The sequence below is a fragment of the Vipera berus genome (genome assembly GCF_964194415.1).
Source record: "Vipera berus genome assembly, chromosome: 1".
Classification (NCBI taxonomy): Eukaryota; Metazoa; Chordata; class Lepidosauria; order Squamata; family Viperidae; genus Vipera; species Vipera berus.
The window spans coordinates 197,941,357-197,954,581 of NC_138202.1; the positions used below are offsets into that span (position 1 = coordinate 197,941,357).

The following is a 13,225-nucleotide window of genomic DNA, read 5'->3' on the forward strand; positions in this document are numbered from 1 at the left end:
GCACAGCAGTTCATCTTAGAATATCAAGCTACAATAGTCTTTAAGTTTTCCTTTATTACCTGTTACAGACTTTTTTCATTTCAGTGTTGGAAAGCTGAAATGTCTAACCCAGAAACAGCTTTATGGCCATTGTTACTGACCCAGTAGGCTTCCAGCTAAACAATATTAGTTTTTAGAATTTGGAATACCCTTGGAAATAAAAAGCAAAATCATTGTGGATCATTGATCTTATCAGTTAATGTTTCTTTTTTCTTTTTTTGTTACATGTACATTTTTAAAAATGATGAAATCATTCTTAAAAGTATTAAAATAGCCCCTTTTTCCACTATATAAACATAGATAGCCTCAGAATATTGACAAAAATGATTGGGCAGTGATTACTACAACCTGGACATCTCATCAGTGTATTTGCCACAATATTCATTAAGGCAAATTTTAAAATGTTTATGTGGATATTATTTTTATATCTTTCAAGGAGAAAATGTGAAGAAAGTATTCAGCCTTTGATATTTTTTAGAACTAAAAATCTTTAACTTTTTTGATTTATGATTATAGCAATGCCAGCACTGGGTAGTAACTTTTTCATTGAAAGGGGAACTTCAAATTAGGCTAATAATTAGCTGAAAACAATATTGCCTCTGAGTTCCATCTTAAAATGTTGATAATTTTTCTTTAAATTATATTGATATACCAGCATATAATGAATATATACAAACATGCAACAGGAAGCTATGGAAAAGCAAGAAAAAAGCCTTTCCAAACTTAGTGCTGAAATTCTCCCAGCAAAACTGGAATTTCTGATATATTATTTGTATTCCTTAATCTTAACAGCAATTGAATTCTGAGCAGTGTATACAACCACTGATTTTAATCAAAAGTTAGACAGCTGGATTGAATCATTAGAACAAAAATACATTCAAGAAAGAAATATGCCAAACATCCACACAAAACATGAGTATGAAGTTATTTATTCAAGATGGGGAAAAATGACAGGCATGATTCTTTTAAAGAAGAGTTAAAATTTAGTTCTGGCACAACAACTGTCTTCTTTTAGTATCAAAGTACTTGTATCTCAGGCAGTTCTTTCTACACTTCACTAATCGTTATAATTGACTTGTCTTTTACTGCCATTAATTATATGATGTAGTAGTCCATTAATAATTATGAGAGTGACACACCTCTGCATTTTCATCTTTAATTATAGATACTACATTTTTATGATTCAAGAAAACAGCTAATAAAACTGTTTAATAAACACCCACACTATAGATACATAGCTAGAAATACTTACGCATATTTACTTGTCCTACAGCACCCTTACCCTTCAGAAGAACAGAAAAAGCAGTTGGCACAAGACACAGGGCTGACAATACTTCAAGTGAACAATTGGTAAGTAATCATACTTCAGTATTTACCCAGTATCAGCATTAAAGCCACTGACAACTTGCATCTAATGGTTTGCATTATGATGATCCACCTTTTAGTAACTTACTTTCCTAGTTTAGGATGGTAAATCCAGCATAGCCTAGAGAATGCTTTCAGCTAATGGAGCCAGTTATTTTATTCTTCCTGTATTATGGCTATTGACTTTTACACAGTAGTGGAAATAGTTAGGTTTCTTTTTGTAAGCATTTGTACAGTGATTGGCTAGAATGGATTTGTTTTAGGCTACCTTTCAAGAAATCGATTTCTCAACAGCTAAGAAATTACAAATGAATTGGCCATTATTATAGTTACTTCATACTCGTTTTAGTGTACCGTTTCATGTAATATTATTCACAAATGCTGCAGTTGAGCATGGAGCAGTCTAAAGACTATTAATGTCTCTCAAGCCATGATGGAAAAAGCTGGTTAACATAATTACTAATAAACTAATTAGTAAAAAGAACAAGCAGAAATACAAATGCCCAAATCTTGGTTTAGGAGGAAAAATAAAAATTCTTAAAATATATTTAGTTTTTGCTGTTTCTAATAGTTTAGCCCTTAATAGATAAAAATGCAGTTTTAAAAAAGCAATTTAGTGTGTTGCATTTGTTCTTGATATGAAATGCAGGCTTCACACTGAAACAGCATTTAAATTATATTGAAATCTAATGCTGTGTAAAATTAAGTGAATCTAATTAATTGTCCCAATAATTTTTAGATTACTGTTTAGGATATGAAAATCTTATCATCTTTGAAGTAATATTCAGGAAATGGCCAAGGCAAGCTCCAAGTGTGACGTGAAAGAGATCTAGACAATTTGTTTCTCTTTTTTTATTATTCCAAAAGTGTCAGAGATTAATATTGCTGAGACTTTGATTACGAGGGTAATCCATTTTAGTGAATAAATTTGGTTGTGATGTTTATTGCACCTGCATTAACCAGCTTTTCACAGACAGAATGACTAGAGACCAAAGAGAGGGGCTTCAGATATATTAAACTCTATTATAGAAAATGTAATTTCTGTCAATATAATCCCATGTATTCTTCAATTTAGTACTTTGGAGATAACAAGGTACTTACAATATATTTGCCTTCAGAGGATTAATTCACCAAGCGCTGCTATCTGTAAGACACAGACAGGCTTATATAATCAGAACTTGTAAAGGTTATCAATTTCTGTGACCTTACAACAGACATAGGAGATCAATTTACTGTAGACTTTTACATATGTTGAACAATGAGATCAGAGAATGCTTTGTGTGTTGATTTACACTTATTTTTGAATGCCACATACCAAATAATAAATAATTATGTGTTAATCACTAATAAGGACATCGGAATATAAAAGCACACTTGATACAGATTTATTATAAGAACAAGCCTGGCTTGAATGTCTGTATTTGTTCTGTTGGATCCTTAAAATGGGTATGTACTTTTGCAAATATGTAATGCTACTACTTGTAAAGCTCTTTGCAGGTGAATTATACAATATTGCATCCCATGCCTTTGTAAATACTTACACAAAAGTTTATGATGAGGTTCTCATAGTTTTGTCTGCCTGAACTTCTGTATAAATAAATGGGAGAACACATTTGGAATTAGTTGCACATTTATAATGCAATGTTGTAGCTCTAGCTGGGTATCTACTTTTCTACTAGCAATTCTATCTTACTAATAAATCCTTGGGAAACATTGTGTAAGCAGGTTTTCAGATATGGCCCATACGTTACACTGAATCATCACAATTTTGTATTTGGTTTCCTTTTTATTCTACTTCTATATCAACGAATGTAGTGTTGTTGTGATTCAGTGCATTTATTTTAATATGTCTTCTGTGGTGTTATCTATTTAAATAACCTGGTAAATATTTTTTTAAAGGGTGGGGTTTAATAACCTAAAATAAAATGTTAAAACATGAGTTATTTAAGAGTCACATTAAAAGGGATTAAGAGCCAAATTAAAATAGAATGGCCAAGAGATAAAGGGAAAAAAGATTGTCAAGTTCACCAGAGTTCAAATGAGACAAGGCATGTTGGTTATAAGCAGGAATGTAGGAGGCAATTTTTGTTAGGGCTTGTACTGTTTTATTTTATAGCCCTGTTTGAAGAACTCAGATCCCTTGAAGTGAACAGGCCCTATTCCCTGAGACAAGATTGGCTAGAAATATATAAACTATATTGTATGTTATTATAAGCTTGTGAATTATTCTAGCCTTCAAGGACAGATTTGAAACCTAGATAATCTATCAACAATTATGCCGGGTATGACTAACATGTAATATCCTAAGGGAGAACAATGTGGTTTATGATAGCTTCCTAAATACTTCATTTTGTTCAGAGTATTTCTAAATAGTATTGTGCAAATAGAAAGCCAGTATGATGCATCTGGTCTCTAGGATTTTTTTTAAATCTGATTCCTTAGCAGCTGAATATTCTAAGCTGAAATTCTAAAACAAATCATGGTATTGGGCATACATTTGAGAAGCCCTTGGTCAATCAAGTATTAGGGTACTTCTCTTTGTACAGGAAAAGGGACACGGTGGCTCAGTGAGTTAGGACGCTGAGCTTGTCGATCAGAAAGTCGGCAGTTTGGCGGGTCGAATCCTGAGTGCCGCATAACAGAGTGAGCGCCTGTTACTCGTCCCAGCTTCTGCCAACCTAGCAGTTCGAAAGCATGTAAAGGGCAAGTAGAAAAATAGGCACCACTACGGTGGGAAGGTAACAGCGTTCCGTGCGCCTTTGGCGTCTAGTCATGCCGGCCACATGACCATGGAGATGTCCTTGGACAAGCGCTGGCTCTTCGGCTTTGAAACGGAGATGAGCACCGGCCCCTAGAGTTGGAAACGACTAGCATACATGTGCAGGGGAGCCTTTACCTTTTTACCTTTGTACAGGAACATCCTGTTTCCCAAGGCAAGAGCCGCCCTATCATTAGGGAGACAGAGTGACTATGTGCTTACTTTGCATATCCAAATTAAAAGCCCAGAAGGTATTGGAGGTAGGCAAAGTTATACATGTACTGGACTGCCTGCCCTGTATCATCTGAACTATCCTGCCACATGCAAATGAAATAGAAACAGCCAGCACTGAATTAAAATTCAGCTGCCAGGTTGGATGACTTCTCCATGAAGAGTTTTGGTGAGGGTTGAGGACATTTTAGATTTTGCCTCAGGCAGCAAAATGCCTCTTAATGGCCCTAGATTAGCCTCTACTTTCCACAGTGAGGCACTTGAAAGAGAAAGAGAAATAAGGTTCACTGTCAGCAGCTAAACAACTTAAGCCGGTACTCCAGGGCTTTGGATGCTGTGCTAAAACAAGCCAATACAGGGATAATATGTTTCATGAACAATTATGTGCACTGTGACTAGAGCTATGTATTGTTCAAGATATGAATCTTTTCCCTGACATCAAACAATTAAGGTGGCCTTAAGCAAGCCATTCTCTCTCAACTTTAGCCTCCCAAATGCAATTTGGCAGAATCATATAGATTTACCTTAGAGGCTGGATTATATTACATTATACATTAAGTCCTCTGTTAAATTAATTTAAAAAAAAGTTTTATAGCAGCTTATGAAACAGTTGACAAGATAAATTTTAAAGCAATAAACTAGAAAGTAGTTAACTAAAATGAAGTTTACAACTTCTACAAATTTTTAAAGCACTACGCAAATTAGGACTGTATGAAGCATCCAAAAGATGTGCTCGCAAAACATGTTAGCACAAGTGGAGCACTTTCTGTGCATGTATATGCAGACAGTCTGGAACAATGTGTGAAGAAGTTGTGTGAGATTTCCACCTCTCAAGCGATGGGCTTGTAATGGTGCCAGTTATATATTCTACTTTTGAAGATGTTGACTTGCCCAAGGCAGCCATCCCAAATTAGTAGTAGCAACTATTGGTAATCATAGGTTTGCCTTGTACCAGATTTATGGGTTATTTTCCAGATGTCTTTCCATTGAACTATGATAGGCCCTTTTTGGAACATACTTCCAAGCGGTTAAGATAATTTAGTTCAGGGAAAGTAATTATCTGCTATGTTGTAGAGATCTCTACAATTATTCTTTTTTCTACAAGAAAAATCTAATCTATAGATTAGTTTTACCTTGTTTAGTTGACACATATATGATTCAGTTGTAATTCTCTGGGATTTTTTTCTTTATTTAAATCTTTCAAAACTTGTTAGTAACCATGAATATTTTTATTCTGATGAGTTAGCAAATGTTGCAGAGATTTAATGAAGTCTGAATGGCAGCTTGGGTGTGGATCAGTTATGAATGATTGCATTATGGCATGTGCGAATACATGAAATTTACATGAAAAACAAAAGCTCATGACTTGAGAGCATATGATATTTGAATAAAAATACATTTGATTCTGAAAGATGGAGGATTTTTCAGAATGCTTTCTGAAAATACCTTAAATAATTTATTTTGATATATTTGGAATTTAAAGTAACATTTATCTCTGCATGTTGATTTTCTTTTGGTTTTTTTATGGGCATATAACATCACAAGACTGTTAAAACAATTCATAATGTTTCAATTATTTTAAAGCAGCAAAACACTGGAATATTATAATATTATAGCTGGAGACAGATTTGCAATTTCTACCAAATATTTCCAATGAGAAAACAAATGCTTCTAAGCTCTGGATCTGACATAATAATTAAAAAAACAACAGTAAAAGTTTGTAAGGCAAATGTTAGGATTTAGAAGCATAAGATTTTGTCTCTATGATCATCCTCTGAAGCATGTAATAGTCACTGGGAAAGAAAGGATAAGAATATAAAATGTGGTGAAAAGACCTAGCAGGATTAGCTTAAACATTTTTTTTTATAATCCCTCTTCTATTCTTCAGTTTTAGCATTCAGCTTCCAGAAACCTTACTAAGATTTATGGAAAGATTATATCCATCTCTCGCCATTCTGATGCGCATGGGTGTCATCTGTTTTGCTTTGCATATTCCTATTTTTATTGTTACAGGTACTGATTTGTTTAACTTGATAAAAAATCGGAAGCAGGCACATTGGAAAACAAAATGCCAACTAGAAGGGCTAGTCTGTATTTCCAAAAATGATTCAGTACTCTGCGTATACTTCAGATGGCTCTTTATAACAAATTTGATTCAAAAAAGGAGCTGAAATAAGCATCTGAAGGAGGGAAAGTAATTGAGAGCATCCCCCTCCGTTTCCTTTCTTTGAATCTGGTATTTTGTGACCAAAATACTTCCATTAATGTAGTCATTTTTGTGAGAGTGCTAATGACATTGTTTCAAACTTCCATATGCGCTCACTTATCTAGAAGGGTGGCAACTCCTCTTTTGAAGCAATGTTCTTCCGAGAACTAGTGTGATAACTAGTTGATCATTGTTATTCAAGTAGATGAAAACGCATGACGATTTGATATTCAGATTTCGACCATATTTGTTTTTGTTTTGTTTTTTGCTGGACTGATCTGTAGATTGCTGGTCAGTATTTTCCATGCTCCTCCCTCCCCCTTGTCCTTTTGCTTTCTTTAACTTAGCTCAGCCTTGATCTGCTTCTTTTCCTTGTCCTTGAGGTTGAAATGGTTTTTCTGAAGCCCACCTATTGGCAATAGTGAGGAGGGGAAAATGGGATAGTAGCAGATCATTTATTTCCTTCCTTCCTTCCTTCCTTCCTTCCTTCCTTCCTTCCTTCCTTCCTTCCTTCCTTCCTTCCTTCCTTCCTTCCTTCCTTCCTTCCTTCCATCTAATGTAACATGTACAGTTAAACACAGGGGGTCAGCTAGTGTTCCATGAAATCTATCAAAATATTCAGAGTATGAATTTCTAGATTTCAGAAGAGAAATTATTCCATGTTTTATGATTTCTCACGTGAAGGAATGGAAGAAATATGGAGGGACAGCTTAAGCATAATCTGCTAATGAACTGGACGACATCTGCATGTAGGCACATAATAGCTGAGATAAAATATATGCCAAAGCACAGATTACCTCAAAAAGGTGGGAAGGATCATGGATGATTCCTTTTCTGTATGCAAATATATTATAATATTTTCTTATAACTTTGGAAAAAAATATATACAGTCACTCTACTCAAGGATATAGAAAATGAAAAGTGGCAAGACTTTCAAACGCTGCTTGCATTTCAACAAAGTGTTTTTGACATGCTCTTAAATTGGGTTAACAAAGTCAGGCATTCATCAGGTTGATATTGTAGACAACTTTTATGAAAAGTAATTGGTTTGCTCAATTGTGAAGGAGAATGAGGTTATGTATGAGATGATAGAACTCTTATACCTTATTCCTCTCTTCTGTGCTACCATTGCTTTCCATCTTCTGCTGCTCAGTCCATGCACCTCAGCTTCATTGTTCATAACATGATGAACAATTGTACATTCTCTTATCTTACTTTATTTACAGGAGAATAGAAAAAGACCTGGCAGTGTAGGTCTGAATAATGGTTCTTTCCCAAGTGGTGAAAACCTTAGTGATTAAGGGATTCAGAAAGAGTGACATGATACATAGGTTGAAAACGTATTAAAAGACCACCGCTGATCAAACTATAGTTCTATGTCAAGCCAACCCCTTTTTCCTGTCAAGACAATGTTAAATAATTGTGCTGTATTTAAAGGAAACCAAATAGCTTATTATTACACATATAATACAAATGGTATTATGCATTTAAGTATTACACGTATGTGTAATGTTTTTTTTTTTTTAATTTTTATCCAGGCAAGTAGATCTTTTAGTTGGTTGGTCACAAACTTTTTCCCCCCTATAAATTCTTATGTTAATTGCTCGAATGTTCTTTCATTCTTAATAAAGTGCTTATGGCACAATGGTGTGATCTCAGTGTCCAAGGAAGCAGTTTTGGGAAACTGCAAACAAAATTTGAGTTCCTCTAAATGAGAGGTCAGACTCTCCAGAGTCCAGACTCTCAGGATTACCTTGCCTTGTTTATGCCTGGTTACGGGGATCATTAGAAAGGAAATTGATATAATCAATTTGAAAATAAAACTCTTGCTCATTTTAAAGTAGTTGAGAGGAGTTAGGGCAGGTTTCCCACCTCTGCTGCATAATAATATGTATGGGGATTATAACTGAAAATTTTGGGACCTTTACTGAAAGCACAAGGCTCTAGGGGAGGATTACTCGAAGGTGCAAAACATATATGTCACTGTTTCTTCAATGGACATGAATAGCAGTGGATTTTATCTATTAGGGGAGATGATAATTTGGGGTTTTATTTACTGTTTTTAAGTGCTTAGATGTGTGATTGCAAATCATTTCCAGCATTTCCAAATACTTTTATGAGCAATCAGAGTTACAATAAATGCAAGTACTTGGCTGTAAATTTTAAACCTTCCCAAATTATCCAATGTAAATGATCTAAAATCAATCAGGGATCATCATGTTTCAAGGGAGAGTTTTCCTTTTATCCCATGCTCAGGCATGATTTAATAATGTCTTTAGAGGAGCTGTTTAAAGATTTAGCTATAGGTTGTTTACCCAAGATAGTAAAAAAAAACAAGGGAAGGGAAAGCAACAAACACACAAAAACAGAGTCAAAATAATGTGCAATAGCATAAACGGCAGGGTAGCATCATTATAGGTTGGTTTTGTCAAACAAATCGAAATGCATGGAGAGGATTTATTTATGTCCTTGTCTTCTAGTGTTTAGGCATTTCTCCAATATAACTGTAATGAGTTCTGTTTACAACATTATTCCAAATAGGTGTCGCTCTTTGAGAATGCATGTTATAACATTAAAAGATGGCTATTGTGAAGTGAAAAAGTGAAGTACTTTTTAGCTTTTATTTAACATTGCGGGAAATTTTATTTGGATTTTGCCCATTCTAAATATGTCTGTTAAATTGGTCCTGTAAATGCTGATTCTACAGCAATTGGAAATAGATATCCCACAGCAGTTTTTTAAAGTGAGGTTTAGTTAATTATTTTATGCTTTTCATCTTCCATGTTTAACTATTGTGATTTATGTTGGTATTTTTTTACAGCTGTGCTATTTCCTTATGCTTAACTATACTGAAGTGATCAACTGAACTTATTATTTATTTATTCATGTATTTATGCACAGTCTCCTGGTAAGACCAACCTTTGAGTAAATATAATTATTAGTTAATATAAAACTTTTAGTTAAAACCAGCCAATCAATACAATATGTACATAACAGTAAAACCTTACAGAAGTGGTCCTCATTTTTGTTACCCACTGTGATCAAACACGTCTCAGTCATGTGCAGTATATGTATATGTATATGTATACGTATACGTATACGTATATGGCTGACAAGTCAGGTCCAGACCAAGAATAACATAGAACACTCCAGTCAAAGTTCAGTACTTTATTTATTCACACCAGACTATTGTCATACCAAGCCTAGCCCTACTACTCTAATCCTAACAGATGTACATTGGGAGGTTGAGAATGGTTATCTTAACTCATTTCCTCTGTCTTGCATCCAGATCTGGTCTGTGATGCCTTTTGTCTCTCTCTCACACACACCCTCTTGGAACATGTCCCTCCTTCCAGGGAAACTGCCTTTTCACTGTAGTCTGTCATACACCTCTCTTCCTAGACACAATCCATCACACAAAAAAGGTCAATGTTTATTATCCATGATAAACACTTTGCCTGCCCATGGTGTCTGGTAAACATTTCTGAGCCATCCAGCATTTTGCACATGGGCAGGAGAGGACTTCTAGACGTTGCCCCCCCAACAACTTCCCAATGATTTGCAGTCTTCTGACCTTATTGGGTCATCCCCTTTCTACCCATGAAAATGAATGAATGCACACTGGAGAGCTCTGTGGAGGCAAAGTGCTTCCCTTCAGCAAGATGAGAAGGTGCTCCGAGATCCTGCAGCTAGGGAATGCCTTGGCAGACAAACTACTTCAACCTGACCCCCCCAACCCCGCACCCCACCCCAGCTGAGTGCAGCATTAAGTTCAAAAGTTAGCTGGAATCTATTTTGTAACCCTATAAGGGCATCTATCAGACTACGCAAAACACCATCATTGGCTATATTCACTTCAGTTGCAAAATCATCAAAAAGTAATGCGCACACTTCCCACTACTTGGAAGAGGAATGTTCCACTACTTTCTCAGTTTGACAATGCACGGTTTATTCTTTAACCAGTATTTTTATTTACCATAGAGGAAAAGTAAATGTCAGCTTTTAAAGTAGATTTTCAAACTGTATTTAAAGAGTAGTCAGAGTGTGCAAAGACTGTAGCAGAGGAAACACTTTTAGTGTTGGGGCCACCACAGAGAAGCCTTTAGTTCTGATCCTACCCTGCACAGTACTCATAGCAGACCAGCAGATAATATAGTATACAGGTGAAACTCGAAAAATTAGAATATCATGCAAAAGTTCATTTATTTCAGTAATGCAACTTAAAAGGGGAAACTAATATATGAGATAGACTCATTACATGCAAAGCAAGATAGTTCAAGCCGTGATTTGTCATAATTGTGATGATTATGCCTTACAGCTCATGAAAACCCCAAATCCACAATCTCAGAAAATTAGAATATTGTGAAAAGGTGCAGTATTCTAGGCTCAAAGTGTCCCACTGTAATCAGCTAATTAAGCCATAACACCTGCAAAGGGTTCCTGAGCCTTTAAATGGTCTCTCAGTCTGGTTCAGTAGGAATCACAATCGTGGGGAAGACTGCTGACCTGACAGTTCTGCAGAAAACCATCATTGACACCCTCCATAAGGAGGGAAAGCCTCAAAAGGTAATTGCAAAAGAAGTTGGATGTTCCCAAAGTGCTGTATCAAAGCACATTAATAGAAAGTTATGTGGAAGGGAAAAGTGTGGAAGAAAAAGGTGCACAAGCAGCAGGGATGACCGCAGCCTGGAGAGGATTGTCAGGAAAAGGCCATTCAAAAGTGTTGGGGATTTTCACAAGGAGTGGACTGAGGCTGGAGTCAGTGCATCAAGATCCGGATCACAGACGGATCCTGGACATGGGCTTCAAAGGTCGTATTCCTCTTGTCAAGCCGCTCCTGAACAACAACTTCAGAAGCACCTTACCTGGGCTAAAGAAAAACAGACCTGGTCTGTTGCTCAGTGGTCCAAAGTCCTCTTTTCTGATGAGAGCAACTTTTGCATCTCATTTGGAAACCAAGGACCCAGAGTCTGGAGGAAGAATGGAGAGGCACACACTGCAAGATGCTTGAAGTCCAGTGTGAAGTTTCCACAGTCTGTGTTGATTTGGGGAGCCATGTCATCTGCTGGTGTTGGTCCACTGTGCTTCATTAAGTCCAGGGTCAACACAGCCGTCTACCAGGAGATTTTGGAGCACTTCATGCTTCCTTCCGCAGACAAGCAGGACCTGGCACCTGCCCACAATGCCAAAAGCACCAAAACCTGGTTCAATGACCGTGGGATTACTTTGCTTGATTGGCCAGCAAACCTGCCTGACCTGAACCCCATAGAGAATCTATGGGGCATTGCCAAGAGAAAGATGAGAGACATGAGACCGAACAATGCAGAAGAGCTGAAGGCTGCTATTGAAGCATCCTGGTCTTCCATAACACCTCAGCAGTGCCACAGGCTGATAGCTTCCGTGCCACGCCACATTGAGGCAGTAATTGCTGCAAAAGGGGCCCAAACCAAGTACTGAGTACATATGCATGTTTATACTTTTCAGAGGTCCGATATTGTTCTATGTACACTCCTTGTTTTATTGATTGGATGTAATATTCTAATTTTCTGAGATTGTGCATTTGGGGTTTTCATGAGCTGTGCACCATAATCATCACAATTATGACAAATCACGGCTTGAACTATCTTGCTTTGCATGTAATGAGTCTATCTCATATATTAGTTTCCCTTTTTAAGTTGCATTACTGAAATAAATGAACTTTTGCACGATATTCTAATTTTTCGAGTTTCACCTGTATTATATAGTATATACTATGCATAACATAGTTAAAGCTAAGCAGACTCGTCTAGAGTTTGGATAGACTTTAAAATCAATAGAATAAAATAAACTCTAAAAAACACTTTAAAATCAAACAAAACTGATTTGGATGTATAATAATAAACCACCTTAAGAGCCATATTAAATTATTGTTAGAAAAGGTAATGTATATCTTGCAAGAAGAAGATATAACTTGAAAGACAACTGTATTGTGATATATATTTTGTTTTGGAATTATCTTTCCTGTGTCTAATTTGTTGCTGAAGAAAAGTTTATACGCCAGCCTTAACCAACTTGGTACTTTCCAGATAGGCTGCAATTCAAGCTTTACTTATGCTGGTTGGAATCCTCAGAGCTGAAATCCCTGTGCTTCTGGAAGGCACTGATGGGATTAGTTAGATATTTATGTATTAAATGCATCTGCCGCCCATCTCACTGTCAAGCAGCTTTCACACAAACATGTTCCCTGGTCAGTTGATCTTGGGACAAACTACTGAAACCCATCACTGAATATGATTTTTCTTTCCCAAAATAACAATGTATATGATCTATCTAACAGCACTAGTATTTTGTTAGGACATTCTTAATAGCAAAACAATGCAGCTTTTGTTGATTTTTTTTTAAAATCCCAAGATCCAGTGCAGTTAGCTGGCAATTTTCAGAGAAATTCCAATGCATCTGAGAAGGCTGAATTAGATCTACAACAGATATGCTTATGGTAACATCCAATACTTAATGTTATTTTTTTAAAAAAACTTTCAAAATGAATGCAATAAAGGAAAGATTAAGAAAAGTAAATGTAATGTGTGAAAACCATTGCTGACTTCTTTGAAACATGACAGTGAGCCCAAAGATACAATACTTGTAAA

General features: G+C 36.0%; 1 protein-coding gene across 5 annotated transcripts in view; it reads left to right on the top strand.

The window, feature by feature from the left end:
* MEIS1 (Meis homeobox 1) overlaps nt 1-13,225 on the top strand; it is a 180,601-nt gene that overhangs the window by 139,976 nt on the left and 27,400 nt on the right. For all 5 annotated transcript variants that reach the window (XM_081314018.1, XM_081314016.1, XM_081314017.1 and 2 more), the window contains exon 9: nt 1,313-1,389. In XM_081314018.1, the coding sequence (XP_081170144.1) occupies nt 1,313-1,389 (77 nt within the window). The remainder of the gene's footprint in view (nt 1-1,312; nt 1,390-13,225) is intronic.